Source organism: Rattus rattus, chromosome 4 (genome assembly GCF_011064425.1).
Source record: "Rattus rattus isolate New Zealand chromosome 4, Rrattus_CSIRO_v1, whole genome shotgun sequence".
Taxonomy (NCBI): Eukaryota; Metazoa; Chordata; class Mammalia; order Rodentia; family Muridae; genus Rattus; species Rattus rattus.
In genome coordinates, this window is record NC_046157.1 from 157,870,213 (window position 1) to 157,898,139 (window position 27,927).

The 27,927-nt window shown below is 44.9% G+C and overlaps 1 protein-coding gene across 1 annotated transcript; it reads right to left on the minus strand.

Annotated features, from left to right (window-relative positions):
• Positions 1–6,579: 6,579 nt before the first annotated feature.
• On the minus strand, positions 6,580–27,269 carry LOC116898246 (nuclear body protein SP140-like protein). The gene is made up of 7 exons (XM_032899596.1): positions 27,150–27,269; positions 19,351–19,422; positions 17,696–17,852; positions 16,711–16,879; positions 14,663–14,743; positions 7,704–7,808; positions 6,580–7,116 (listed from the first exon to the last, which is right to left on the minus strand). Exons 3-7 carry the CDS (start codon positions 17,849–17,851, stop codon positions 7,073–7,075), a joined length of 555 nt encoding a protein of 184 aa, XP_032755487.1. The 5' UTR covers position 17,852; positions 19,351–19,422; positions 27,150–27,269; the 3' UTR covers positions 6,580–7,072.
• Positions 27,270–27,927: the final 658 nt, after the last annotated feature.

Consider the following 27,927-nt stretch of genomic DNA (forward strand, 5'->3'; position numbering starts at 1 on the left):
TTTACTCTTTTACTTCAGCTTGTTATATACTTAATGAACTCGATCACTTGAAACTGAAAGTGGCTAACATTGTCTGCTCTCAGGACTGTGCAGAACAGAATAGGGTGGGTGAGCGATCACAAGATGCTCTTGCTATTTGAAGGTGGTGAGACCTATAAAACGTGTGTGTGTGAGGCCAGACAATGGACACCAAGACAGACACCTGGCCTCTGCTCAGACTACTAGAATAAAGGAACAAATGCCTTCTATGTCTAAAACTGCAGTTTACAGGATGAACATGTAAAGATTTTGGCTCTCTGTGTATTTTTTTTCTTCTGCATTTTAGCCAGACAAACTCTCACTGAATGCAAAACTTTCTCTAACTCTCAAACTCTGTGAGACCTCAGGAAAAATAAAGTATAAAAATCCAAGCTGTAAGGAGGATTGCCTGAGACTTGTAACAATAACCAAAGGCCTGTTAGTCGGACATCATGTACAGACAGTAAATCTCAGTTTGTTACATCGTGCCATGTATGTGATTTGGATTCACCTCTTGCTTTGAAAGTTATTAAAATTCCTAAAAATATTAATCTGCTTATAGTAGCACGTGTAATGACTGGCTTAAAAAATAAAAATGCACGTTTAATCAAGATCATTACTTGTGCTTTTGCAACTTAGACCTTAATCTCTTTGGAAAGTGAGTCTTAGCAAAGTTAGGATTTAGTTAAAAACTGCTTTGAGGTGGCTAGTTTTCTGTCAACTTGATAAAAGCTAGAGTTTTATGTGGACAGAGAGAACCTCCGTTGAGAAAATACTAGCACCAGAATAGACTGTGGGGCATTTATCATCACCATTATTATCATCATCATCATCATCACCACCACACCACCACCACCACCATCATCATCATCATCGATGATCAATGTGGGAAACACTCTCATGGGCAGTACCAACCCTGGCCTGGGAGCCCTGGGAGCCAGCAAGAAAGCAGGCTGAGCAAGTCATAGAAGTGAGCCAGTAAGCAGCACTCCTCTGTGGATCTACACCAGTGCCAGCCTCTGGGCTCCTGCCTTGAGTTCCTACCCTGACTTCCCTGAATGAAGAACTACAAGCTGTAAGCTTAAATAAACCCTTTCCTCCCTAAGGGACTTTGCTCAAGGTGTTTATCACAGCAATAGAAACCCTAACTGAGTCATGTTTCCTTTTTGTTCCTTTTTGTTTGCTTGACTAAACTTTCTCTAAATGTTATACGAGATTTAGAATCATGAAGCTGTCCTTCTGGCCCACATCAACGAAGATAGGAAGCTCAGAAAGAACAGCCAATATTTAACCCTCACAGGCCAAGGTCGGCCAGCGACTCACAGACAGGAAACCCTAAGTCACCCATCCTCCTGACACAGGCTGTGGAGTCTCTGGCGGTTGGATTCTAACCCATGCACATCCCACAGGGAAGAGAACCAATGGAGAGAGACATGTTCCCTGTGTGTGGTGGTTTGAATAGGAGTGCCCACCACAGGCGCATGTGTTTGAATGCTTGGCTCATAGGGAGTGGCACTATTAGGAGATGTGGCCTTTTTGGAGGGAGTGTGTCACTGTGGAGGTGGACTGCGAGGTCTTATATTTGCTCAGACTACTCCCAGTGATTCAGTCTCCTATTGCCTGCAGGTCAGGATAAAGAACTCCCAGCCCCTTCTTCACCATGTCTGCCTGCATGCTGCCCAACTTCCCACCAGGATGACCGAGAGCTAAGCATCTGAAATTGTAAGCCAGACCCAAAGTAAATGTTTTCCTATATAAGAGTTGCTGTGGTCTCAATGCCTCTCCACAGCAATAAAACCCGAACTAAGATCCTCTGCTTCCAAAGGAAGGGGCATGGTCAACAGGACCCTGCAGATGGTGTGGCTGATAAAGGAAAGTTAGGGAGTCCCCAGGTCACGCCTGAATCCCCCAGAGGAACACACACAGAGTCGCAACAGACCTCACAAACAAACATATTTAACTTTGGCCACTTACATAGTTTTAAGCACCCAAAAGCAAAGTAAAAAAAAATAATAATAAAAAGCTACCATTCATTCAGCCAACATAAGCCGGTTTTTAAAAAGACAGTGCATAAGGTTACTAACTGGGTTCACTTGTTCAAGATTTCAGGATTAAACCCTATTTTTCAGAAAGCATTTAAAACAAAACAAAAAACAATGACAGGGGAGCCTGGAACAATAAACCAACTAAGGACATAATCTTTCTCTCCTAAGTGGACCCAGAGGTCAACCCCGGGTAAGAGCTGGATAGGGGGTTTGCACATCTTTAATCCCAGCACTCAGGAGGCAGAGGCAGGTGGATCTCTCGTGAGCTCAAGGCCAGTCTGGTCTACATGGTGCGTTCCTTATCAAGCAGGGCTATTATTTATTTAGAGAGACTTTATTTCAAAAAATAAATAAATAAAACTTGGACCTACAAGACAAAAAAAATTGAACATTGCTTAACTCTATTGATGGCTAAGCAGGTTTGTTTCTTCCATAATTCATTAAATTATTCCAGAGACACTGTTGCTATCTATTCTTTTACCTGGATGACTGCCCTGGAGGAATCTTGCTCTGCCCTGAATTCTGTATGAAACGTCCAAATGACTGTCTCATTGGCGTTCTGCAGTCTGTTTCTGCTGGCTCTCTGAGCATTCAATGAGATGACATTTTCTTTACCTATCTTATCTATCTGACCAAGTCAGCTCAGTCAGTCAACAGGGTCTCAGGGGAGGAAGTGAGGATTGAAAAAGAAGAAAAACAGTTAGACAAAATCATAACATGACCCCACCCAGTGCTGAGGCTGAAGCAGCCTTATTTCTCTCCAGCCTGCTTTTATATCATTCTAGGTGCATCCAAAAACCATGGTCAGATTTTAGATCAAAGACAAAGTAATCAAGTGAAGTAGTAAACAAGGAGGTCACACAAGATAGTAATCGATTAGAGTGGTAAGCAAAAGGATCACACAAGGTAATAATTAAGGAAAGTAGGAAGCAAAGAGATCACAGAAGGTAGTAATTCAGCAAAGTAGTAACCAAAGCCCCATGGTCACTGATTCTAACATTCTTATCTAAGCCTACTTCCTTGTCCAAGCCCAGTGACAAATTCCAAATTCCTAGAAGTGGCACCAAAAACTCTCATCTATTATTTGCTATTTATTCTTTTACTTTGGCTTACTATGTATTTAATAAACTCACTCATTCAAACCCAAGGAAAACAAAACTACCATATTAATTTCTCTCATTCAGTGTATTAGTCAAGGTTCTCTAGAGGAACATAATATATTATATATTGTTAATTATATATTATTTATTAATATAATTATATATTAAATTATGTTCCTCTAGAGAACCTTGACTAATACACATATATAGACATGAATGGCTTACAGGCTCTGATCTAGTTAGCCCAACTATGGCTCCCTACAAACAAAAGAGCCAAGAATCCAGTAGTTGTTCAGTCCACCAGGATGAACATGTCAGCTGGTCTGCACTATACACTGAAATCCTGAAGACATAGGCTCTAATGCCAGTGAAGGAATGGGCTAGCCTCGTCAGTGAAACCAAGCAAGGGAAGAAAGCAGCAAGTCTTTCTGTGTCCTTTAAATAGGCTGCCAACAGAAAGCATGACCCAAATCAAAGGCGGATCTTCTCACCTTAAAAGATCTGGATTAAAGGTCTGTCTTCCCACCTCAAAGAACTGGATTGGAAGTGGGTCTTCCTGGGGATAGAGAGATGGCTAATCAGTTAAGAGTACTGACTGCAATAAGTGGATATTAGCCCAAAAGCTCGGAATACCCAAGATACAATCCACAAACCACATGAAGCTCAAGAAGAAGGACAACCAAAGAACAGATGTTTTAGTCCTCTTTAGAAAGGGGAACAAAATATTCATAGGAAGGGATATGGAGACAAAGCTTGAAGCAGAGACTGAAAGAATGGCCATTCAGAGCCTGCCCCACCTGGGGATCCAGCCTATATACATACAGTCACTAAACCCAGACAATACTGCTGATGCTAAGAAGTGCATGCTGACAGGACCCTGATATAGCTGTCTCCTGAGAGCCTCTGCCAGAGCATGACAAATACAGAGGCGAATGATCACAGCCAACCATTGAACTGAGAATAGGGTCCCCATTGGAGGAATTAGAGAAAGGACTGAATGACCTGAAGGGGCTTGTAACCCCATAAGAACAATACCAACCAACCAGAGCTCCCAGGGACTAAACCACCACCCAAAGAGTACACATGGACAGATCCATGGCTCTGGCTGTATATATAGCAGAGGATGGTCTTGTTGGGCACCAATGGGAGAAGCCCTTGGTCCTGCCAAAGCTGGACCCCCCAGTTTAAGGGAATTTCAGGACAAGGAGGCAGGAAAGGATGGGTGGGTGGGGAAACACCCTCATAGAAGAAGGGGGAGGGGGATGGGATGTAGGTTTATGGATGGGAAACCAGGAAAGGGAATAACATTTGAAATGTAAATAAAAAAATATCCAAGAAAAAAAAAAAGAGCACTGACTGCACTTCCAGAAGATTCGGGCTCAATTCCCAGCACCCACATGGCAGCTCACTACTGTGTGTAACTTCAAGATCTAACACCCTCACACAGACATTCATGCAGACAAAAACCACCAAAGCACATAGAATGAATGAATAAGTAAGTAAGTAAATAAATAAATAATAAGTCTTCCCCCTTCAAATGATTTAATTAACAAGAACAACAACAAAACATCCCTCACAGGTGTACCTGTGTACATTTAAGTTTTAGATAATTCCAGACGTGGTCGAGAAGATTGCCAAGAACAGCCATCACATCCAGTAATCTGGACAAAAAAACTACAAGTACAAATACCTAGTCTTTCTTTAAAGGGCCATAAAGAAATAGGAGTTAGCACTCTGCAGGAAGCAAGATCATAACTTAGTGACGCAGAGAGTGATCCAATCAACAGCCTGCAAAATGACCTGTCAGAGGGGACAAAAGTAACCACCAGGATGCCTGGCTGCTCCCTTGATTGAATGAGTAACGCATGGTTGTTTTCTGTGGGGTTGAAGGGCATACACTGAGGGTGCAGGCCACTCACTGGTCCAGCGCCGAGTGTGCTCAGAGAGCGCCCATCTCACCCGATTCTCACTACCCCACAGTTACTTCTCAGGTTTCCTTAATAATCTCTGCTCATTCCTTATCTGCATGTCCTTGTTTCCCTAGGGAGTGACACAATGAACTCAGACGCCATCAATCACCAGCCCCCCCCCATCCCCAGCTCTGAGAATTAACCTTACCAAGCACTGAGAAAGCTTCCATTGCTCTCAAAAAACTCACATTAAACGTGTAGTAATGAATGATCTATTCTATCGTTTTGATTTGGTCTGCGTTGTTTTGAGACAGGATCTCACTAAGATAGGCAAATATAGGGATGGGATAGCAACTAGGGACTCCCCTAGTCAGCTTCCAGTGACCTTAACTGGCCATGGCTGACTTCTCTTTGCCCCACATGAGAAAGCCCTGGGCAGTGGTTAGATGCTGTGGAAGAGATGTGTGCTCAGGGTCCAATGCTCCATGTAGGGTATCTCTCCTACATTTCTGCTTTGTTTCTTTATGCTGTACGGTTGGGTTTTGCTTCTTTAATTCTTTGAACAACATGCCTGGAAATGCCTGATCCAAACAGACACTCCCAGCAATATCACTTTGTAGCCCAGGCTATCTCATCCTCTTATATATTCAAAGATGTTATGTGTGAGCTTTATGCAAAGATATGGGGATAAAGGCCAAACATAATATATATTTTATTATGCTTTAGATAGGCATGGCCATGTGAAAGGGAAAAATAAAACAAAACTTGTAGATACATTTTCTTTTTAACTCTAGCATGAGTATATCAACAAAGTTGAAGAATACCCTGACCTGTCTGTTGTGGGTCAGAGAAACTGTCCACTGGAGAAGGCTGCTGGGGCATGGTTTTAAGCTGAGAGAACGTCTTTCTTAGCCAGTCAGGGACTGCACTGTGTGTTCAGGATCTCAGGGTAGCCCCAAGCCTTTCTCAGGATGAGCTTTTAAGCACAAAACCTCTTTTTTGGGTTGATGTACTTCAGTTAACAAGAACAGTTAGCCAGAAGCAGAACTACAGAAATCAAGGAAGCAGGGGCAGTGTATTTAGAGACTTTCCCAGATCTATAGTAGATTAGGTCTTTTTCCTTTTTTCAAAAAAAAAAAAAAAGATTTATTTATTTTATGCATGTGAGTACACCATTGCTCTCTTCAGACACACCAGAAGAGGGCATCGGATCCCACTACAGATGGCTGTGAGCCATCATGCAGTTGCTGGGAGTTGAACTCAGGACCTCTGGAAAAGCAGTCAGTGCTCTTAACCACTGAGCCCAAAATCTCTCCAGCCCAAAAGTCAAGTACATGTTGAGCAGATTGAAAACTTTATTTTGCTTTATTTGTTTGTTTTTGGAGACAGAGTTTCTTTGTGTGGCCTTGACTGTGGAATTCTCTGTAGACCAGGATTTGGTCTTGAACTTACAGAGTTCCTCCTGCCTCTGCCTTCTGAGTGCCAGGACCAAAGGTATGCACCATTAAAAAAAAAGATTTATTTATTTATTATATATAAATACACTGTAACTGTCTTCAGACACACCAGAAGAGGGCATCAGATCTCATCACAGATGGTTGTGAACCACCATGAGGTAGCTGGGGATTGAACTCAGGATCTCTGGAAGAGCAGTCAGTGCCACTGAGCCATCTCTCCAGCCCAGGATTAGATTTTTGTTTTTATTCTGGCAGGTGGTGCTGCCCACACACTCAGTTTCACAGCCCGATTGGTTCTTCATCATGGAGTCAGCTGCGCTAAGGTCCAGGACCTTGTTACTCTCTCCACATCTTCACAAGGGTCAGAAAACGTAAGGTGCAGAGACTGAGCATCTGGACGCCACTATGTCCTCCAAGAGTGGTCAGTCGGGACACATGAGGTGTAAGCTCCTGAGGGAAGCCCTGCATTCTGGAGCCCAGGGGACAGAGTCCACACCCTCTCGTCCATCTGCCTCCTGAGTCCCGGTTCCCAGGGCTTGGTCCTACTTGTCCTCATCACTGCATTCGGAGCTCTCACTGCTGATCACTGCATAGCAATAGAAAACCCCTCAGGGCTCTCAGTGAATGACTAGAAAGCTCATTCAGCTGGAACCCCAGGGTGCAGGCACCAGGGAAGACCTAGAAGCTTGGATACCATTTAGGTAGCAATGCTCCTGCTGCAATTGGTCCCTCTTGGGTGTTCTACTTCAGTTGTCTCAAAACGTTGCCTGTCGTTTCTCCACCATTCTAACTTTTCCTCCTTCTTCCTGGTGCCTCTGGTTATTCCTCTGCCTCTGCAGGCTCCTAACTCCTCCTTCTCTACGACTCTGGGGATTTCCAGTGCTTTCTGCTTCTGTTTCTTTTGTCTCCTCCCCCACTCCTCACTACACACGCACACCCCTGGCTTCCTTGTCTAATATATCTCCTGGTGACTATTCCCTCCCAGATGTCTTAAAGTTTTCCCATTGCCTTCCTGCTTCCCTAGTCAAAGCAATGGCAGGGTCCATGGCTCCCTGCATCCATCTCGGGCTCCCAGAGCCACGGAGCTGGACTCAGAGCACATGCTCAGCCAGTCGCCTCCATTCTCACTTACAAGGCTCACCTATCACCACGAGCACCATAAGTTATCCTTACCAATGACTTCATCCACCTGGTTCTGCGGTGTCTCTGGCTCCCGTAGGTTCTCTTGTTTCACAAAACAGGACTTTGCCCAGTTTTCATGTGTGTGTAGGTTTGTCCCTGAAAAAGAAGAGAATGCTACTTGAAGAGTTCTCATCTGCTCCCTTGGGGGGGCAAGGGGGGACAACTGACAATGTTCTGTTTTCTCCCCTGACTGACTGCAGAAGACAATCATGGTGACAAACCTTTGCTGTCTTACTCAGGTGTGATGGCTCGCACCTGCTATCTTAGCACTTGGAAGGCTGAGACAGGAGGAGTCAGTCATGAGTTCAAGGTCAACATGTCTACATTGTCTCAAGGAAGGAAAGAAAGAGAGTGAGAAGAGAGGCAGGGAGGGAATGAATGAATGAATGAATGAATGAATGAATGATCCTTTCCCACTTAGTTTTCTAGCCCGCCCTACAATATACCTTCCTTTCTTCAGCTGCGAGTCTTTTTTAAAGATATATATAGGTACACTGTAGCTGTCTTCAAACACACCAGAATATGGCATCAGATGGTTGTGAGCCACCATGTGGTTGCAGGGATTTGAACTCAGAACCTCTGAAAGAGCAGTCAATGCTCTTAACCCGTGAGCCATCTCTCCAGCCCTCAGCCTTCAAGTTCTTTCACTCCCTTGACTCAATCCTTTCTGTTTTCTCTTTCCCCCTCTCCTTTACAACCATTTACCAGCTGATAATCATCTCAGCTTACGTCTGCATTCTTTAACATAATTAACTTTTAACTCCATTAAGACCTGAGGTTCTCCTGCCAGGCAGCGGTGGTACATGCCCCCAGCTCTTGAGGAGCAGAGGCCGTCCTGGTCTACAGAGCAAGTCCCAGGACAGCCAGGGCTACACAGAGAAACCCTGTCTTGAAAAAACAAACAAATAAAAAAAGACCTGAAGTTCTCAATGTAGTGCTTAGGATTGTTCTACCCTCGGGTTCCATATCCAAAGCTTCAACCAGCCATGAATCAAAGACACTTGGAAAGAATGAGTACAATGAAGAAGAATTACATCTGCACTGAGCAAAAACACATTTTTTCCTTGTCATTATCTCTTAAACGGTAGAACAAAGCAAGGAATAATTGCTTAGCTATTGTGAGCAACCTAGAAAATGACTGAAAGTAGACAAGAGGATCCGCATGGGTTACAGTAAGATTTGAGCATCTGCGGGTGTGGGTGTGCATGAAGAGGATTTAATTCCCCTTGGATACTGACAAACTATCTGCATAAATGTAATTCCTACAGTTGCTTTTATTTTCAGAATTTTGTTACGTCTGTAGTGTGTGTGTGTGTGTGTGTGTGTGTGTGTGTGTGTGTGTGTACATGTGTGCACACGTGCACTAGAGAGAGAAACAGAGAAAGCACACCATGGTGCCCCTGCGAAGGTCAGAGGACAATTTTCAGGAGTCAGTTCTCAATTTTCAATGTGTGGGCTCCAGAAAATGAACTCAGGGCATCAGCCTTGATGGCAAGCCCCTTTTCTTGTTGCGCCATCTTGCTGGCCTCAAAGTTTTCCACATAAACACACCAGCAATATCACCGCACCAGCACGCATGCCCAGTATTCAGGGTAAAGAATCAGTGCTCATATGGGAAAGATCTTATGTTATATTCAATCCAGGTCACTTTGCCAGAGCAGGCTAACTGGTAGGGCTGAAGGCTGAGGAAAAAGGGACTCACAAGAACTCCTGGGCTGACTGCTTGAAGACATGGACATGGGCCACAATAGCAAAGAAGGATCTTTGGCAGAGGAGGAACAGAGGTTGAAGCGGGGAAGGTTTGTGAAGAGGCAGGGCATAGTTTGGTGCACTTCACTTGAGATGCCTAAGCTGATGCTCACCACCCCAGGAGGCTATAGGAAAATCTACCTCAGGTCAGCAGGGAGGCTGGCCACCTGTCCTCCTGCCACTGGTTGCCTTGGCAACGACCTAAGTTGCCAAGCTGGGAGGTTGTGATGGCAGCTGCTCAGCTGGCCACTCAAGATGGGCTGAAGTGGGGCATCCAGAGTAGCGGCTGAAGTGGCAGACTCTTGAATGAAGGAGACCTTGTGGTTGCTATGGCAATAAGAGTTGCCACAGCAACCACAGAGGCTGCCAGGATGACAGCTATGCCAGGTGCAGGGGCCAGCAGTGGTGATGCCTGGCCCTGGATCCTGCTTGCAGACTAGTGTAACACTTATTTAAGCTCACTGCAGAGTGGAGCTGTCAGTCAAAGACCTGAGAGTGTTAGGAACCCTGCTTCCTCACCCCGGTGGTTTCAGCACCACACATAAAAACATCCTGTATTCAAGAAGCAGAGGTAATCAGGAAACACACACACAAACACACACACACACACACACACACACACACACACACACACACACACACTTTGGGGCACGGTGGGACTCTCCTGTTCTATCTCAGTCGCTGAGCCTCCTCCTTCCTTCTTCCTCCTAGAGATCTCCCACTGTGATCTTTCTTACATGCAAGCCTGAGGATCACACACATTCCCACGCCTCAGTGGTGACTTTAAGCACCCAGTGTACCAGTGTCTGCAGAGCTGAGAGAGTTAAGGTAAGGCTGCACTCGCCTCGGTAGCACACTACGTGATGGTTCATCTCTCTGTGTTCTATCCTCACCGTCTATGTAGTCTCGGCAAGGCACTCTTGGATCCCCTTTGTCCCTTATCTACAGACAGGATGGGAGCAGCAAGCAGGCAACAGCGAGCAAGAGGCTAAACGGGTCAGACTTAAGGAGACGGTATCTTCTACAGCTGTGCAAAGGAGAAGCTTCGTGTTGGATAATGGCTGCTAGCATCTCCCAGGCCTCGACTGACTTGCCTCCCTCACTCTTAGCTGCTGCTTGAGGTGTGTGAAAGAAGGAGGGATAGAGGAGGGGAAGACAAATACCTCCTCCCTCCACGTAATGATCTGAAACACAAGTCATATATGATGTGAGATTTGGGCTAGTATTGGAAGGGCAACATAAACTCCATTTGTCTCCATTTGAGGACCAGGCCTGATTACAAAAAAAGGCCGTAAGGCACCAGCTTCAGGAATAGAAACTAGAAACTCAGTCATAAGACATGAGCTCTAAGAACAGACCATGAAATCCAGAACAAGATCATAAAAGCCCCTCCCAAAGAACAGCCTGGGGATAACCACAAAGTGTCGAGATATCTTATCTCAGAATGGGCCATCTGTGTTATCTCATCACATGATTAAACGTTCATGGCCCAGGAATGCAGACTGCTGACAACCTGGGACCCCCTAGCATCCACCAGTGAAATTTCAGATTACCTAATCCTTCTAGAGAGTTCCCCTAGTTCCCTATGAGAAGGCCTGCGTACCTTTGTCTGGGGTCGCCATTTTGGAGACTGGTTGATCCCCACATGCTGGTTGTTTCTGCAGAATAAACACTCTGCCTTTATATTCTACCTGAATCTGGGGTCTTCCTTCAGTGATTTTCAGACCCTTACAGTATGATGGCCCAGAGGGTAAAGCACCTGCTTCACACTATGCCACATTGGTGTCACACACACACACACACACACACACACACACACACACATCATCATCATCATCATCATCATCATCATCATCATCTTCCACACACACAATAACAAAAGTAAACAAAGGTAAGAGTCGACCTAACCCTTTGCCTTGTCCCTCACGCAGCTGTAGGAAAGGGCTCTGGTGTAACCTCTCCTCCTTTTAGAGCTCGAAGGTATTAGGTTTACTGGAAATGTAAGAGACAGAAAAAGAGAGGGTCTCCGGAGCATGGCTGGAAAAATGGCCATCCTGAACTTGGGTGTTAGAAACTACAAAAGCATGGTCACTTGAGGACCCCAGCTGGTATCCAGTCTCATTCATGTCTTCCTCTTTCTGCCCTTTCTCCTCAGCTTCCAGCAGGAGCCCATCTGCACACGCCACGGCTTCTGTCACAAGGAGGCGTTGGTACATTTTGGCTTCACCAGCTTCCAGGCTCACCCAACTTCTATCTCTCCTGTCCCTCCAGTGGGACTTTGTAGCTCATTCCTCACGGACTCTGTTTCTTCTCGACTGCTGTGCCCCAACCTCTATTTCTAGTCTTGAACAATAGCCCCAGATTTGGATTTACCAATCACCCATAGTCTCTTCTCTGGTACTGTTCAGAGCCCAGCATAGCTCTCCATTGAAGAATTCCTTAAGTTGGAACCACGCTCAGAGACACAGGCTACACTCACTGTTACTGAGCAGAATGTGTCTCGACCCCATCAAGTTCCCCATCATTTGGAACTTGACACAAAGCTGCACTGCAGGTGGATCGACGGCTCAGTGGTTAAAAAGCACTCGATGCTTTTACAGAGGGCCCAGGTTCAGTTCCCAACACCAGCATAATGGCTGTCCGTAACTCCAGCTGCAGGGGCCCTGACCCCTTCTTCTGACCTCTGTGGGTAACAGGTAGGCACACAGTGCACAGAGATACAAGTAAAAACACTCATACGCATGAAATAAAATAAGAGGTTTTTATTATTTTTTTTAAATTAATTTATTTTTTTTATTAACTTGAGTATTTCTTATTTACATTTAGTGTTATTCCCTTTCCGGTTTTCGGGCCAACATCCCCCCAACCCCTCCCCTCCCTTCTTTATGGGTGTTCCCTCCCATCCCTCCCCCATTGCCGCCTCCCCCAACAATCACGTTCACTGGGGGGTTCAGTCTTAGCAGGACCAAGGGCTTCCCCTTCCACTGGTGCTCTTACTAGGATATTCATTGCTACCTATGAGGTCAGAGTCCAGGGTCAGTCCATGTATAGTCTTTAGGTAGTGGCTTAGTCCCTGGAAGCTCTGGTTGATTGGCATTGTTGTTCATAAGGGGTCTCGAGCCCCTTCAAGCTCTTCCAGTTCTTTCTCTGATTCCTTCAACAGGGGTCCTGTTCTCAGTTCAGTGCTTTGCTGCTGGCATTCGCCTCTGTATTTGCTGTATTCTGCCTGTGTCTCTCAGGAGAGATCCACATCCGGCTCCTGTCAGCCTGCACTTCTTTGCTTCATCCATCTTATCTAGTTTGGTGGCTGTATATGTATGGGCCACATGTGGGGCAGGCTCTGAATGGGTGTTCCTTCTGCCTCTGTTCTAAACTTTGCCTCCCTATTCCTTCCCAAGGGTATTCTTGTTCCCTTTTTAAAGAATGAGTGAAGCATTCACATTTTGATCATCCGTCTTGAGTTTCATGTGTTCTAGGCATCTAGGGTAACTCAAGCATTTGGGCTAATAGCCACTTATCAATGAGTGCATACCATGTGTGTCTTTCTGTGATTGGGTTACCTCACTCAAGATGATATTTTCCAGTTCCAACCATTTGTCTATGAATTTCATAAAGGCATTGTTTTTGATAGCTGAGTAATATTCCATTGTGTAGATGTACCACATTTTCTGTATCCATTCCTCTGTTGAAGGGCATCTGGGTTCTTTCCAGCTTCTGGTTATTATAAATAAGGCTACTATGAACATAGTGGAGCACGTGTCTTTTTTATATGTTGGGGCATCTTTTGGGTATATGCCCAAGAGAGGTATAGCTGGATCCTCAGGCAGTTCAATGTCCAATTTTCTGAGGAACCTCCAGACTGATTTCCAGAATGGTTGTACCAGTCTGCAATCCCACCAACAATGGAGGAGTGTTCCTCTTTCTCCACATCCTCGCCAGCATTTGCTGTCACCTGAGTTTTTGATCTTAGCCATTCTCACTGGTGTAAGGTGAAAATCTCAGGGTTGTTTTGATTTGCATTTCCCTTATGACTAAAGATGTTGAACATTTCTTTAGGTGTTTCTCAGCCATTGGCATTCTCAGCTGTGAATTCTTTGTTTAGCTCTGAACCCCATTTTTAATAGGGTTATTTGTCTCCTGCGGTCTAACTTTTTGAGTTCTTTGTATATTTTGGATATAAGGCCTCTATCTGTTGTAGGATTGGTAAAGATCTTTTCCCAGTCTGTTGGTTGCCGTTTTGTCCTAACCACAGTATCCTTTGCCTTACAGAAGCTTTGCAGTTTTATGAGATCCCATTTGTGGATTCTTGATCTTAGAGCATAAGCCATTGGTGTTTTGTTCAGGAAATTTTTTCCAGTGCCCTTGTGTTTGAGATTCTTCCCTACTTTTTCTTCTGTTAGTTTGAGTGTATCTGGTTTAATGTGGAGGTCCTTGGTCCACTTGGACTTAAGCTTTGTACAGGGTGATAAGCATGGATCGATCTGCATTCTTCTACATGTTGACCTCCAGTTGAACCAGCACCATTTGCTGAAAATGCTATCTTTTTTCCATTGGACGGTGTTGGCTCCTTTGTCAAAAATCAAGTGCCAGTAGGTGTGTGGGTTCATTTCTGGGTCTTCAATTCTGTTCCATTGGTCTATCTGTCTGTCTCAGTACCAATACCATGCAGTTTTTATCACTATTGCTCTGTAATACTGCTTGAGTTCAGGGATAGTGATTCCCCCTGAAGTCCTTTTACTGTTGAGGATAGTTTTAGCTATCCTGGGTTTTTTGTTATTCCAGATGAATTTGCAAATTGTTCTGTCTAACTCTTTGAAGAAATGGATTGGTATTTTGATGGGGATTGCATTGAATCTGTAGATCGCTTTTGGTAAAATGGCCATTTTTACTCCATTAATCCTGCCAATCCATGAGCATGGGAGATCTTTCCATCTTCTGAGGTCTTCTTCAATTTCTTTCTTCAGAGTCTTGAAGTTCTCGTTGTACAGATCTTTTACTTGCTTGGTTAGAAATAAAATAAGAGGTTTTTAAAGCAGCACCTACCTTCCTCTCCTACCCCTTCGGAGTTCTCTGCACAGCACTGCCCATCCTCCACTCTCACTCCCCAACCCCCCAACCCTCGACCTCCCACCACAGCAGCTCTGGTGTCCGAGTTTCCCTTTCCTCTTGGTTAACAAAAAATTTCCCCCAGTTTTAAGTACCTTGCTCATAGCTTGGCTGCATGGTGGCAAGTTTTTGTTCTTCCTGTTTTCTTCTCTGGGGAGAGTATCTGTCCTGTAGCTCTGAGCGGAGGGAAAGAAGCATTAGTCCTTGCAGGCTGGTGACTAGAGCATCATCTCAGGTCCTGCACAGTGGGGTTGGGGTCCAGTGGGGATGGACAATCACACGGATGGAGCATCCGTGAATTTTTGTAGTGTAGTAGGAAGTTCAAGCCCTTGGGTCACTCAGTATATCAATGGCTTTTATGGCTGGATATAGTTTGTCCCTTCCTGCAGGGCAGTCAAGAAGAGAAAGCAGAAAAAGTCACCTGGGGTGGGGGCAACCTATAAACTGATGGTTCTCAACCTGTGGGTTATGACCCCTTTGGAGTTGAATGACCCTTTCACCGGGGCCCCCTAAAGAAAGCACGGATATTTATAACACTGATGGTCTTATTCATAACAGTAGCAAAATTACAGTTATAAAGTAGCAATGAAATACTTTTATGGTTGGGGGAGGGGTCACCACAACGTGAAGAACTGTATTAAAGGGTTGTAGCATTAGGAAGGTTGAGAATCACTGCTACAGACAATAAACTTCTTGAGATTTTGGGGGGTTTAGGCTTTTGGCTTGTTTTTATTAAAGTCCATGTATGACAGTATGTGCTCTGTGTGTGCCCATGGGTGTAGATGTCTGTGGAGGCCAGAAGAGGGCGTCGACCCTGAACCTGAAATTACGGGTGTTTGTGAACAACCCTGGGTAGGTGCTAGGAATCACGCTCAGGTTCTCTGCAAGAACAGCAGATGCTCTTAGCTGCTAAGTCGCCTCTCCAGCTCCCTCTTGGGTTCTAAGGATGAGGACACAGTGGAGACATCATAAAAACTATTAATTGGGGGTTGGGGACTTAGCTCGATGGTAGAGAGCTTGCCTAGTAAGTGTAAGGTCCTGGGTTCGGTCCTCGGATCCAGGGGGGAAAAGGTAATTAGTTGCTCAATTAAGTATAATGAAATCTTGGGGCTGGAAGAGATGGCTCAGTGGTTAAGAGCACTGACAGCTCTTCCAGAGGTCCTGAGTTCAAATCCCAGCAACCACATGGTGGCTCACAACCATCTGTAATGGGATCTGATGCCCTCTTCTGGTGTGGCTGAAGACAGTGACAGTAAAGAGGCCAGCCTGAGCTTTCTTGGGAGAAGAAGGATGAGCAGAGAACACAGGGATGAGTCAGACACAGAAATCCCCCGGGCAGTCCAGGCACAAGCAGTAAAAGGGGGGCTTCAAGAGCTAAATCAGGAGTGAAGACAGCTAGCCTGAAAAAAAAAAAACCGCCCAAGATTTCATGAGAAGAACCTGAGAGGCCGCCCCGAGGTAAAACACAGCCATTAGCCATTGCGTCCACAATGCCCCATTCAGGCAATGGCATGCAGTGAGCAATGTAGCTCTACAGATTAAATGAAAGAAAACAGAGTTTATTTAAGTAGGACATTTATTTCAATCCCTCACCCTAAGTCTCAGGTGACATTTAAGAGGAGGCAGAAAGAATTTAAGAGCTGGAGGATGGGGGTGATGGCTATGAAACGCTGTCTTCCGGATAACGTATGACTGCTGAGTTCACAAACACAGAGCAGCTGCGATTGCCTTATTTACAAGATCTGCGTAAGAGAGAGCCAATCAACTTGTCAGCACTGGTGAGGGACTCACGAGGCTCCACCCTTAGCTGGCAGTGAATGGTTGCTAGGAAAGGGGAGGGGGTATTCGAGGGGCGTGGCTGCTGGTAGGCTGTACACACGTCAGTGGATGCTCCACACCTGTGCACATATGGGCAACTAAATGTTCAGTAGGTGATAAAAGGGAGAAGGAGAAAGATGGAGACAAAAATGATGGCGAAGAACATTTTAGTGTAAGGAGACATGGTGGGAGGATGGAGAGGTGTGGATTTGATGTAGTCACGGTCAGTTTAGAACTAGATACATTGTAATACATCTATGAGAATAAACAAAAAAAAATTTAAGATAGAATTCCACTGCAAAAGGGAGGTGAGAGAAAGAATTACCAGTTTCCAAGCTTTTATAAATCTCTCTTAAAGCAGGATATTCCTTCAGGTTCACCCTGTTAAACAGAGCCCATAGAAATGATGGGTCAGGTAACTTCTCCAGGTGACTGAGAACGTTGTACACCACTTTCTCTACAGGAATCGAGTTCCCACAGGCTTCGTAAGAATCCTTTAAAAAAAAAAAAAAGTTCAACAGAGAAACTGTGAAAGCATAGTTTCATCAGACACAGGTAGACGTTATAATGAAATACTGTCCTGGGGGCCTGTGGATTCTAGTGTCTCTGGGAAATCCCAGGCTGGTAGTCTTGCAGCCAGAGCAGAGACTGATCCAGGAGAAAGACTTATTTCTCTGTTCTCATAACTTGAGCTCCCAAATAAACTTATATATGACTATTTCCTGGCCTGCATTTCATCTTTTTAATAAACAAATTGTACCTTTGCTATTGGAAAATTGAGGAAAAACTGAAGTTTCTTTCTCAGAAGGCTGGGGGGTTCTGTCCAGAATTATAAATCAAACTACGTTTCTTCACCAATTCCTGTCTCTGTTTCCCTATAAACCATTAATTAACAAACCTTGGACCCCAGCACAGTATTATTCTCACTCTTTCATTATTTTAACTTTGCTTTATTATAAGTCACTAATCAGTTTCCATCAGTGGGACTGAACAATTTCTTCTTTCTTTCATTTTTTTCTTTTGTATGCACATCGGGTGTGTGGGGGGGGGGTGATAGGAGGGTGTTAGACACAGCAGATGCTACTCAGTCACTTCACATCCCAGCCGTGTTGCAATTCAGCCACAGTGCCTTCAGTTAGGAGCAGAAGTGGCTTGTTACCTTCTGTGATAGAAGAGTTAAGGACAATAAAAAGGTGTTCCCATGAAGGTATACCATGCTTCTTAGCCAATTAGAGAACCCTAGCATCCATGATGGCAAATACCAGTTAAGGGGCTCGGTTGTGATGGGAGGATGAACACATGTCACTTACAGCATAGATTTTGTCTGTGATGAAGGAGCGGTCCCTTAGGCTTTCTAGGAAAGGAAACAGCTTGGTGATTGCATGGGCTATTTCTACTTTATTTTCCTTGAAGTAATTTAAAAATACCTCATTAAAATGTTCCTTTTTCTGGATCACTCCAAACATGCTAAGGTGGAGAGGAGAGAATACAGTGAGAAAATAAACATAAGAATTTCTTGGCACACTTCCCAGCCTCTCCCCCAAAGGAAATCCAGACCCAAATGACTTCACACATACAGTTTTAAAAAATAAATTACTAAACTCAAATAAACTCTGCTAGTGAAAGAGGAGAAGAGGAGGAGGAAGAGGGGAGGAGGAGGAAGCAGAGGAAGCAGAGGAAGCAGAGGAGGAATTGTTATCAGAGGAGAAAGGAAGGAAGGAAGGAAGGAAGACTTTCCAACTTGCTCTAGAAGGACAGAAAAATCTTGACACTCAAATTTAAAAAGATGTAAAAACAAAAATAAAATAAAATAAAAAGTAACATGTCAGTATCTTTTGCAGATGCTGACTGGAAACACAAAACAAAACAATGAATCCAATCTAGAAACATTCCCAAGGCATAACACATGACTAAAGAGGGACTTTTCCAGGAATGCAGGACATATTTAACACTTAACATTTAAGGACTAGGGGGCTGGAGATGGCTCAGAGGTTACAAGCACTGTCTGCTCTTCCAGAGGACCCAGGTTCAACTCCCAGCACTCACACGGCATCTCACAAATGTCTCCAACTCCAAATTCAAAGGGTTTGATACTCTCACAAAGACATACATACAGGCAAAACACCAATGCATATAAAATAAAAATCACTTAACAAGAAAGTCAAGGACTACATTATCACAATGACAGAGATAATAGCATAAAAAAATTAACTTCAGAAGGTCTAGAAAAGATAGTTGAGGGTAGTTGAGGGTTGGGGATTTAGCTCAGTGGCAACGATTAAATATTTTCCCACTCAAGCTGAGCACAAGACATGGGTACCACTATCACCATTTCCATTCAACGTGGATTGGAAAGCCAAGCCAATACAATAGGTAAGAAAAAGGAAAATTTAAATAAACCTTAAAAGAAATAACTAGCTAGCTGTGGTGCGCATGCCTTTAATTCCAGCACTTGTGAGGCATAGGGAGGCAGATCTCTGAGTCCAAGGCCAGGCTGGTCTACAGGTCAAGTGCCAGGACAGTCGGGGCTACATGGAGAAAACCATCTCAAGCAAAGAAGATGAAGAAGAAGACATAAAGGAGGAGGAGAGGATGAAAGAAAAACAAATAACTTTAACTACCATTGCTTTCAGGGGACTGTATACTTAGAAAAGCTAAAATAATTTATAAGCAAACTAATAAACTATAAAATAATTTATAAGCAGACTTAATTAGTAATCTCAGCAAAGCATATGATTTCAATGCCAATAAGCTAAAAAAAAATCCATTGCATATTTAAATATCAACAAACAAGTTGAAATAAAAATAGAAGAGCCATTTCCAGAGGTATCAAAAGCCATCACCAATAAAGATAAATCTATCAAAAAGAGTGTGAAAATACTAAATGAAAATCACAAGCCAGACACAATGGGCTTTGAGGTCTCCTATGCTCAATGTACGACCAGTGTGATACACATTCTGCTACCTGCAGATCAAGATGTAGAACTCCCGGCTCTTTCACAGCATCATTTCTCCCCGCATGCTGCCATACTTCCCACTGCGATAACAATAGACTAAGTAAGCCTCTTCAACAGTGAGCCAGCCCCAATCAAATGTTGTCTTTATAAGAGTTGTCATGGTCATGGTGTCTCTTCACGGCAATAAAACCCTAAGACAAAGTAGATCCTAGTTTCTAACGTTTACATTTCTAACGGATACATTTGTGTGGGAATGACTGTGTGCTAAGGAAAGAATGGAAACCAGAAGAAACTGGGGTGGGGGGGTTACAGAATGCTGGGTGTCTCTGGGTGTAATAGAGCAATGTGGGTTAAAACCAGAAGGAGATCCTGGGGGGTGAGAAGTGTAAGTGGGGCAGGGAGATGGGGAGAGGAGAGGGTAGAGGGAAGGTCAACTAAAACTGTGTATGGAAGAACACTAAGGAAACCAATGCTCGTTAAACTAATAAAAAATTAAATTATTTGGACAGAGCACCCTGTGTAGGTAGATAAAGGCACTCCTGGAAGCTATAGGTTAGTAAGTAAAAAAAAAAATCTCAGGACCAGTGATTTAGAGATCAGAGAGGCCTCTGCAACCTTCAAAACAACTCGGGTAATCACCAATCCTATCCCTCGTCCATGAGAAATAGATGGAAAACACCTAGAGCCTGGTCGCAGGTCATAGAGAACCCAAGTTGGTCCAGAAGCTTCCTCCCTGATGGCTATCCTTTACAGCTCAGGAAGCTTTGCCAGTTGCTGGGGGAGAACTGTCTTCAGTAATCAGCAGTGGACCCCGTGTGCAACAACACTGACCAGCGGGGCAAGCTGAGCCCACTGGTTGGATAGGAGAAAGTCAGCTGACTGCCTCCATAAGATACCCACAAGATAGGGGCCTTCAACACCCGGTCAGGGAAGCGGGAGAACTCATGGTGGCCCACCCACCTTGAGGATTGATACTTTGTTAGAGTTTGAACTGAGGAGACCTTTTCTTCCCTAGTACAGCCACAGATGAGGCGCATCTGCTCTGGTTCACAACCCTAAAGAAACAGATTGGGTCACAAAAAGACATTAAAAGAGAAGGGAGCTGGCTGGGAAGAGGAAAGGCACTAGTGAGAGATGAAATGTTGTGAGATGTATGAAACCCACTATTATGTATGATTTAACTATATTAATAAAAACATTTAAAAGGAAGAGGTAAAATGTTTACCAAACAAATAGGAAGACCAGAAACCAAACCCCACACGTGGAGATGACCCAGAGGTCAAGAGGACTTGCAGAGGACCAGCATTCAGTTCCTAGCACCCACACAATGGCTCGCAACCATCCATAACTCTAGTTCTTGGGGATCTGACACTCTCTTCTGGACTCCAAGGGGACTCCAAGCATATGCATGGTATATGTACACAGACACAGCAAAATGCTCACTCACATAAAATAAAAATAAATAAATCTAAAAGATTTCGGTGCATTTTTAAATGATGACCAAATTTTCAATGGATTTTAAAATTACAATACTAATAAAAGAACTGATTAGCACTGGCATTAAAAGAAAAACCACAGCCAGGCATGGTGGCATTCGCCTTTAATCCCAGCATTTGGGAGGCGGAGGCAGGTGGATCTCTGTGAGTTTGAGGCCAGCCTGGTCTACAAAGCTAGATCTAGGGCAGCCAGATCGGTTACACAGAGATACCCTATCTTAGAGGGAAAAAGAAAAAGAAAAGAGAAAGAAAGTAACACAGAGAGACAGAAAGAGGGAGAGGGGGAGGGAGAAGGGAGGGGAGGAGAGGTGTACCGTAATCCTAGTACTAGAGTGGCAGAAACAGAGGAACCTCTGGAACTTGCTGGCCCAACAGTCTAGCCAAATCAGCAAGTTCCAGATGCAATAAGACCCAGTCAAAAAAATAAGGTAGAGAGTGAATGAGGAAGACACCTGACATTGACATTTTAATGTGCACACATGAATGGAGCTGTGCACATGTACACATGCACACACACAGAGAGAGAGAGAGAGAGAGAGAGAGAGAGAGAGAGAGAGAAGAGAAGAGAGAGTAAAAAGAAAGAAAGCTAGGTATTTTGGCTTTCATGACTAATCCCAGCAAAGGGTTTGCTCAGTCAGGAACTGCCCCAACATCCAGGTATGGTGAATGGGGAGACACCATCCACAGTACCAACCAGGGCCTGTCTGACCCAGCGAGCCAGCAGGTGCAACAGGGGAGACCTACAAGACCACATGTCTCTTTGTCCCTCAGTAAATCTGAGCAGACTAAGTCAGGCTCATCAGATATGGAGAAATGTGGGAGGCTCCACGGAAGAACTGCAAGATCTGGCAACATGATGTCAGATGGCAGAGATAATGTCTGTGGATCGCAGAGAGCTAGCATCCCCTGTCCATGCTCGGTGCCCAACCTGGAAGAAGCAGTTGATATAAATGGATGGTTCCCTGCTGCATTAGACCTTGCTTATGTTTGACTTTAGCATCTTACTTGTGACTCTCTGGCCTCACCTGAGACTTGTTGAGAACAGATGACAGCAGACTTTGAGGGTGCTGGGATATCTCTGTAACCCCACTATTTGGTATGGTGGTGGTGGCTCAGGATGCTGTCTTATCCTGCTCACCCTCTGTGAAAGCTTTTGTTAAACGCATGACATAACAGAAACCTCTGAATGCTCTGTAGATTGGGAAAGCCACTAGGGAGACCTCTGGATGCATCTAAGGGAACCAGGCTGGGAGATCTGTCTGCACAGGGTGCAAGGGCCAGGCACAGCTGTAAAATTCTTACAGTATTATGGTCTGGTAAAATGCGTATGATAGCTGATAATGTTATTGACAGAATCCTGCTACAACCAGTGCTTGTAAATGTAAAGAAGCTGCAGGCCTTTGGGGGACTCTGGGATATTAGCAGATTCCCATGCCTCACCTTGCTCAGGCTGCCCATCCTCTGTATAACTTGATAAAGAAGAGTATCGTATAGGGTGAGGACATAAAGGCTCAAGAGGCTTTTGAGCGAGCTAAGATCCTTGTAGGACAGAATAAACACTGTGTGTCCCACACCACCGCAGTGTCCCTTCCTGTTGGAAGTCACCAGGAGTTCAGAAGGCTATAGCTGGGACCTCTGGCAAAAGCAAACTGGTTTCGATAGCGTTTGGTCTCAGTTAATGAAAAGAGCAGAAGTCATTACACGGCACTAGAACAGCAAGTGTCAGAGCTATATAAAATATTACAGCTGGAGGAATCAGTAGGGAAGCTTACCTCCGGGTGGAAAACCCACCAATCCCTAGGCTGGGCTTGAACCCTCACCACTCCCCACCCTGGAAATCTTTACCCTGGAAAACACTTATTCCAAGAAACCCTACCTAAGCCTGTCTCTGGCCAATTCCCCTGCTGCTTCTCACTTGAGCAGAGGCAGCTCAAGTCTGCTGCACAGTGGACTTTGTAGTATTCCCTGGCTCTCAACTACCAGGATACCTTCCCCCTCGGAGCTGTAATACTTACACTGGGGGAAGACTGAAGGGCTCGGTGTCCATATGGGCTCAGGACCCCCAAGACCAACTTCTCGGCACAAGATGTATTTGCCCCAGAGGGACAAAGGACAGAGAATATGAGACAAATATAGAAGACAGAGGATGGGGGCTGGAGAGATGGCTCAGTGGTTAAGAGCACCGACTGCTCTTCCTGAGGTCCTGAGTTCAAATCCCAGCAACCACACAGGCTCAACCATCTGTATGGGATCTGATGCCCTTCTGGTGTGTCTGAAGGCAGCCACAGTGTACCATACACATAAAATAAAATCTTAAAAAAAAAAAAAAATTTAAAAGAAGACAGAGGATGAGGGGGGAGGGGATAAGGGAGCAAGAAAGGCCGGCCTCTGGACAGACAGGAGACACATGTGGCCCCGAGGAAAATGGCAGTTTATAGTGGTAAAGGGGGAACCCCGTCTTAAGATGAGGTATTTAATTTTTACTGGTATGTTAATTAGGTGAGCCAAAGGGAGCTTTGGCAATACTTTGATAGCCAGACCTTGGTAGTCAGCCTCAGGAGGAGGAAGTGGATAAACATGAGAATATACCCTGGTGGGTAGTTTCAGGAATGTGATCTAATGGTTTTTAGGCAGAGGGAATGGGGGAGAAGGGCAAGGCCTGCCAAAGTCATGTTTACCATGCTGGACTAGCCAGAGCCCTTCAAAGCCTTTCCCTCAGAGCTGTAACACAGAAACCATAACGTGTTCCACCCCCCCAAAGACTAAAGCTAGCTTATCCAATAAAGGTCCTTTTGGTGTAGCACAGAATCCAACCCTACAAAGGTGGCATCCATACTTACAATAGGGAAATCTGGTGTCTACAGGCACCAGTAACAATATCCTACAGGCTGTCCTAGGGCCAGTGTCCTACTCCACTGAGCATTCTCCAGGGATTGAACCAACAGCTAAAGAGTTTAAATCAAAAAAGTTCCACACACAGGTGGGTGAGGAGTGAAAATTCTCGAGCCCAGGATGGGCTACCTCCCTGTGGCCAGAGAAGCCCCTGGGGGTCCCCACATGGTATAGGCTATTGCTACTGCAGCTTGCTGTGTACCAGGACTAAACAATGGGACCCTACTGTTGAAGACACTACATGCCAGTGCTGTGACTATAGGATGAGAAATTCAGCTGTGACCTAATTGAAAACTCACATCCTGCTGGCTGGCTTCCGTAATATCACAAGGGGCCACACAGGCTGCTGGAGGAGAACTATCACCAGCACTTCTGCTTGGCTATTGTCCCTGCATTTTGAAATACCGGCTTTCTAACAGGATGTGCCTGATTGTGCAATCGTGGCTCAGCAGTCATGGATAAAACCTTCCAAGTAGATTTAAGGCCCACTCCACAAAAGGGAGTTCACGTCTGGTACTGTGAGGCAGTACAAAAACACACGGCTGAGGAGGTCATAGGCCTCAATGGCAAAGCAATGTCTATATGGATTTTCTAGATGGGTGTGATGTGCCTGCTCAACTGCCTTCTAAATATGTGTGTTGGCACCCATAGGTCACTGTCACTGTCAACTACAACTCATAACTACTGGTGAAGCTCCAGATAATAAGTGTTACTGTGGCATGGTGTCCCAGCCATAGGTGGACATCTATAAGTCACCCCCTCCAATGTTCAGGGATCATTACAAGATATGAGGGGGGAGGAATGAGGAGAAGAGAATGGGGCAGAATACTGTGTAACAGTTTCCTCAGAGATTGAAACATTCCATCCTGCAGGAATGAAACATTCCATTCCTTCCTTAAGCAGGAAGGCAAACAATTCAACAGCTTCAGGAAGTCCCTGAAATTGACCAGATCCATTAGGCCCTCACTGCCGGAGTCAGAAGTCAGAGCTCGGAGTCCTTCTCAGATGAAGTGAAGGCGAGCTGCTAAGAAAGCTATCCCAGCAGAAAAGCAACAAAGAATTGATTCTGAGATCAGAATAGCTTCCATGAAGAAACAGAAACCAGCTGAGCTGCCTGGTGGAGGTTTAGACCAACCAAGACACCAGGAAAGGACATTGCCCAACCTATTTGAGCTGCCTGCAGGCTGTACAGTATGTTCCAGATTCCCAGCTTTGTGAGCTGTTGACTTTGCTGGGGTGGTATTTGGTGATGCAGCTTGAGTCATTTCTGTTCCTGGAAGTAATCCCTCACCCATGTTCCTGTAAGTAACCCCAATAAAGCTCACTTGGTTCCCCAAGTTGGACATTGGTGGTATCTGTACTTTGGTCTGTCATGGTTTCTGTGATGGTGAGCATTGTGTTCAGAGAATAAATTTGCTGTGCAAGGCTTGTAAAAAAACAAAATTGTTTTGAGCTTGTATAAGCCATGAAGAAGTTGTTCCTACCTTGAATGCTGTACCCTGCCAGCAAGCTTGAGATAGACCATTTCCTGAAGCAGTTGAGCTATTCTTAAAACCTGCCGATTGTTACAAAAATATTTCATCCCCTCAGCTATTCTTACAAGGTAATGGGTCACAAAATCAAATAGGCTAACTCTTAAATCCCACTTTTTGTATGAAACCCTTGCTTGGATGACTGAGGTACCTGCTGGACATCTGTTACAAAACCAAGCCTTGCCTGCTCGCAAATAGGATATGAGTTAATTTGGCTCCCCTAAATTACAACTTTATGGGTTTTGCCTTTATAATCCTTGAACTAACCAAGGCCTTATCTGGGGGACTCTTTTTGGTTTGGTCCTGGCCAGATTGTTTATTTGTTTGTTTTAAAAAAAAGCTTCTACTTTATTAAAACCAAAACTTGAGACTAGTGAATATCTGAATGGCCCCAGACCCACACTGGTTCGAGGTCTGGAGAGAGTAGATGTGTAATTGTCCTTCCCCTCCCTGCGTCAAGAATTGCAATTAGAAGCTGCGAGAGGTTGCATTTGAGGGATGAGCCCCCTGGTAGATCATCTGATCCCAAGTGGTCATCGATACAAGGAACTCAGCAGGCAATGCACATGTGTACACATACATACATACATACATACATACATACATACATACATACATACATACATTGTGTAAGTATAGCAATAATAATGAAAGAGGAAGAGGCCACCACTTGCAAGGGAGTGAAGGGAAACAGGGGAGAGGATGAAGATGACATAAATACAGTACCTATGTATAAAATTCAAAAGCACTAAACATTTTAGTTAAGTCTTAACATCCCTGCTGAAAACCCACTATGTCTGCTCATGTTATCTCTGGGCTATCCCTCTTCAATCCATTTGCCAGTCCCCATGCCAGAGCACCCCGCTGCCTTGATAACTGAAGGTTTGAAGAAGGTTTCAGAGATGGGAAGTATATCGGTCTGTATTCTTCTCTAAGACAGTTCTGGTCCTGCATGGACCACCCCCCCATATGACTCTGAGGTTCATATCTCATTTTAGCGGGGCCAGGGGGACCCAAACTATTAGAATTTGGTGGGAAAGGCTGTTGAACATTCTATAGGAGGTGTGCTGAATCTGTAATCCTTTTGGATAGTGTTAACAGAGGGTACATAGCTGGACAAAGGTAAAACGGGACCCAGACAGAGCAAAATCTTGGCAAATCCCCCAAGCTTTCTGTTCTGCCGGGTTATAGCCTCTACAAAGAAGCAGTGCACCAAAAATAATGCTGAGGATTGGCAAAGAAAGATTTTGGCCTCTTTGCCCTCCTTCCTCGATTTTTTTTTCCTTTTTTTTTTTTTTTTTTTTTTTTGGAGCTGGGGACCGAACCTAGGGCCTTCCGCTTGCTAGGCAAGCGCCTACCACTGAGCTAAATCCTTTCAACCCCTCCTTCCTCGATTTGACCACTACTGGGTGTAAAGAGAGGATGGGCTGGGAAGTCAGGGTCTGAGTACACTTTTGAAACTTAACAGTTTAACAGAAAACTAAACCAGGAATTAAACTTGGGTAAAGAGGAAGTGCTAGGCCTTCATTCTAGCCCTTAGCTCTTCCCCTAAAAGGAGAAGAAATTGCTAGGGTCCTTTCCTGAACGCTAGTGGGTCCACTCTGGACTATACCACTGGTGCGGTTAAAAATAAACAAATAAATATAGACAGCTTCAGGGGCTAGCAAGTGTCCCCTCCACTGCCTGCCACCACACACCTCCCAACCCCCACAACCAAAAGGATCCCTTAAGCACCTCTCTTGTTCGTTAGTAAGTTTGCTTTCTGTGATGCATTAACCGATCTGGTGTCTGACTATTTCATAGACTCGCTTAAAAGTCCTCTGGGAGTCAAGGCCTCTCTCTATCCTCGCCCTCATCCCATCTCCCAGCGCCTCCCCAGTTAGCCACCTTCGGTCTGGGAGAATCCGCAGGGAACGCTTCAGCCTTTCTCCCGGCGTCAATTCTGGTCAATAACAAGTCCAGAGAACATAAAGCAGAGCGAAAGCTAGGCCCTCGAGCTGGGGTGGGTTTTAGTAGGTGATTGAGGGAAATTCTAAGTGAAATTTGCATCCCCCCCCCACACCCCACATCCCACCCCCACCCCCCACCCCCACCCCCACCCCCACCCACCCCCTGCCGCGCGGCTTTTCCTTCAGAACTTGAGTACCCCTTTCCCTCTCTCTGGTCTCTGCAAAGTCTATCCTGCCCTCTGGTGGTAGCACTTTGTTACTGCATAGTCACCTTTAGAAATAGAGGTTTGAGTGGCCTTCAGCCTGAAATGTTTGGCCCATAATCATTTTTAGCTTTCCAATTTTTGGAGATTTGATGATATTTGCTTTATGCATAATGACATATTTTGAAGACGGGACCTGTAACTTTTCTGCTGCTGTGATAAAAAGACCACGGGCAAGGCATCTTAAAGGAGAGTTTATTTGGGCTTTTATGGTTCCAGGGTGGTAAGAGTCCGTCGTGGCAGGAAATCTTATCAATCAGTGGCAGTCATGGTACAGGAACCACGGAGCTCAATCTCTAACTGCAGGAATAGAGAGAGGGGGCTGGAAATGATGTGCGGCCTCGAAACCTCAAAGCTTACCCTCCGAGATGGACTTCCTCAAAGTACTGCCACGTCTAATCTGTCCCCCAAACGGCACCTTAGTCTGGAGACCTCACGCTCAGCCACCTAAGC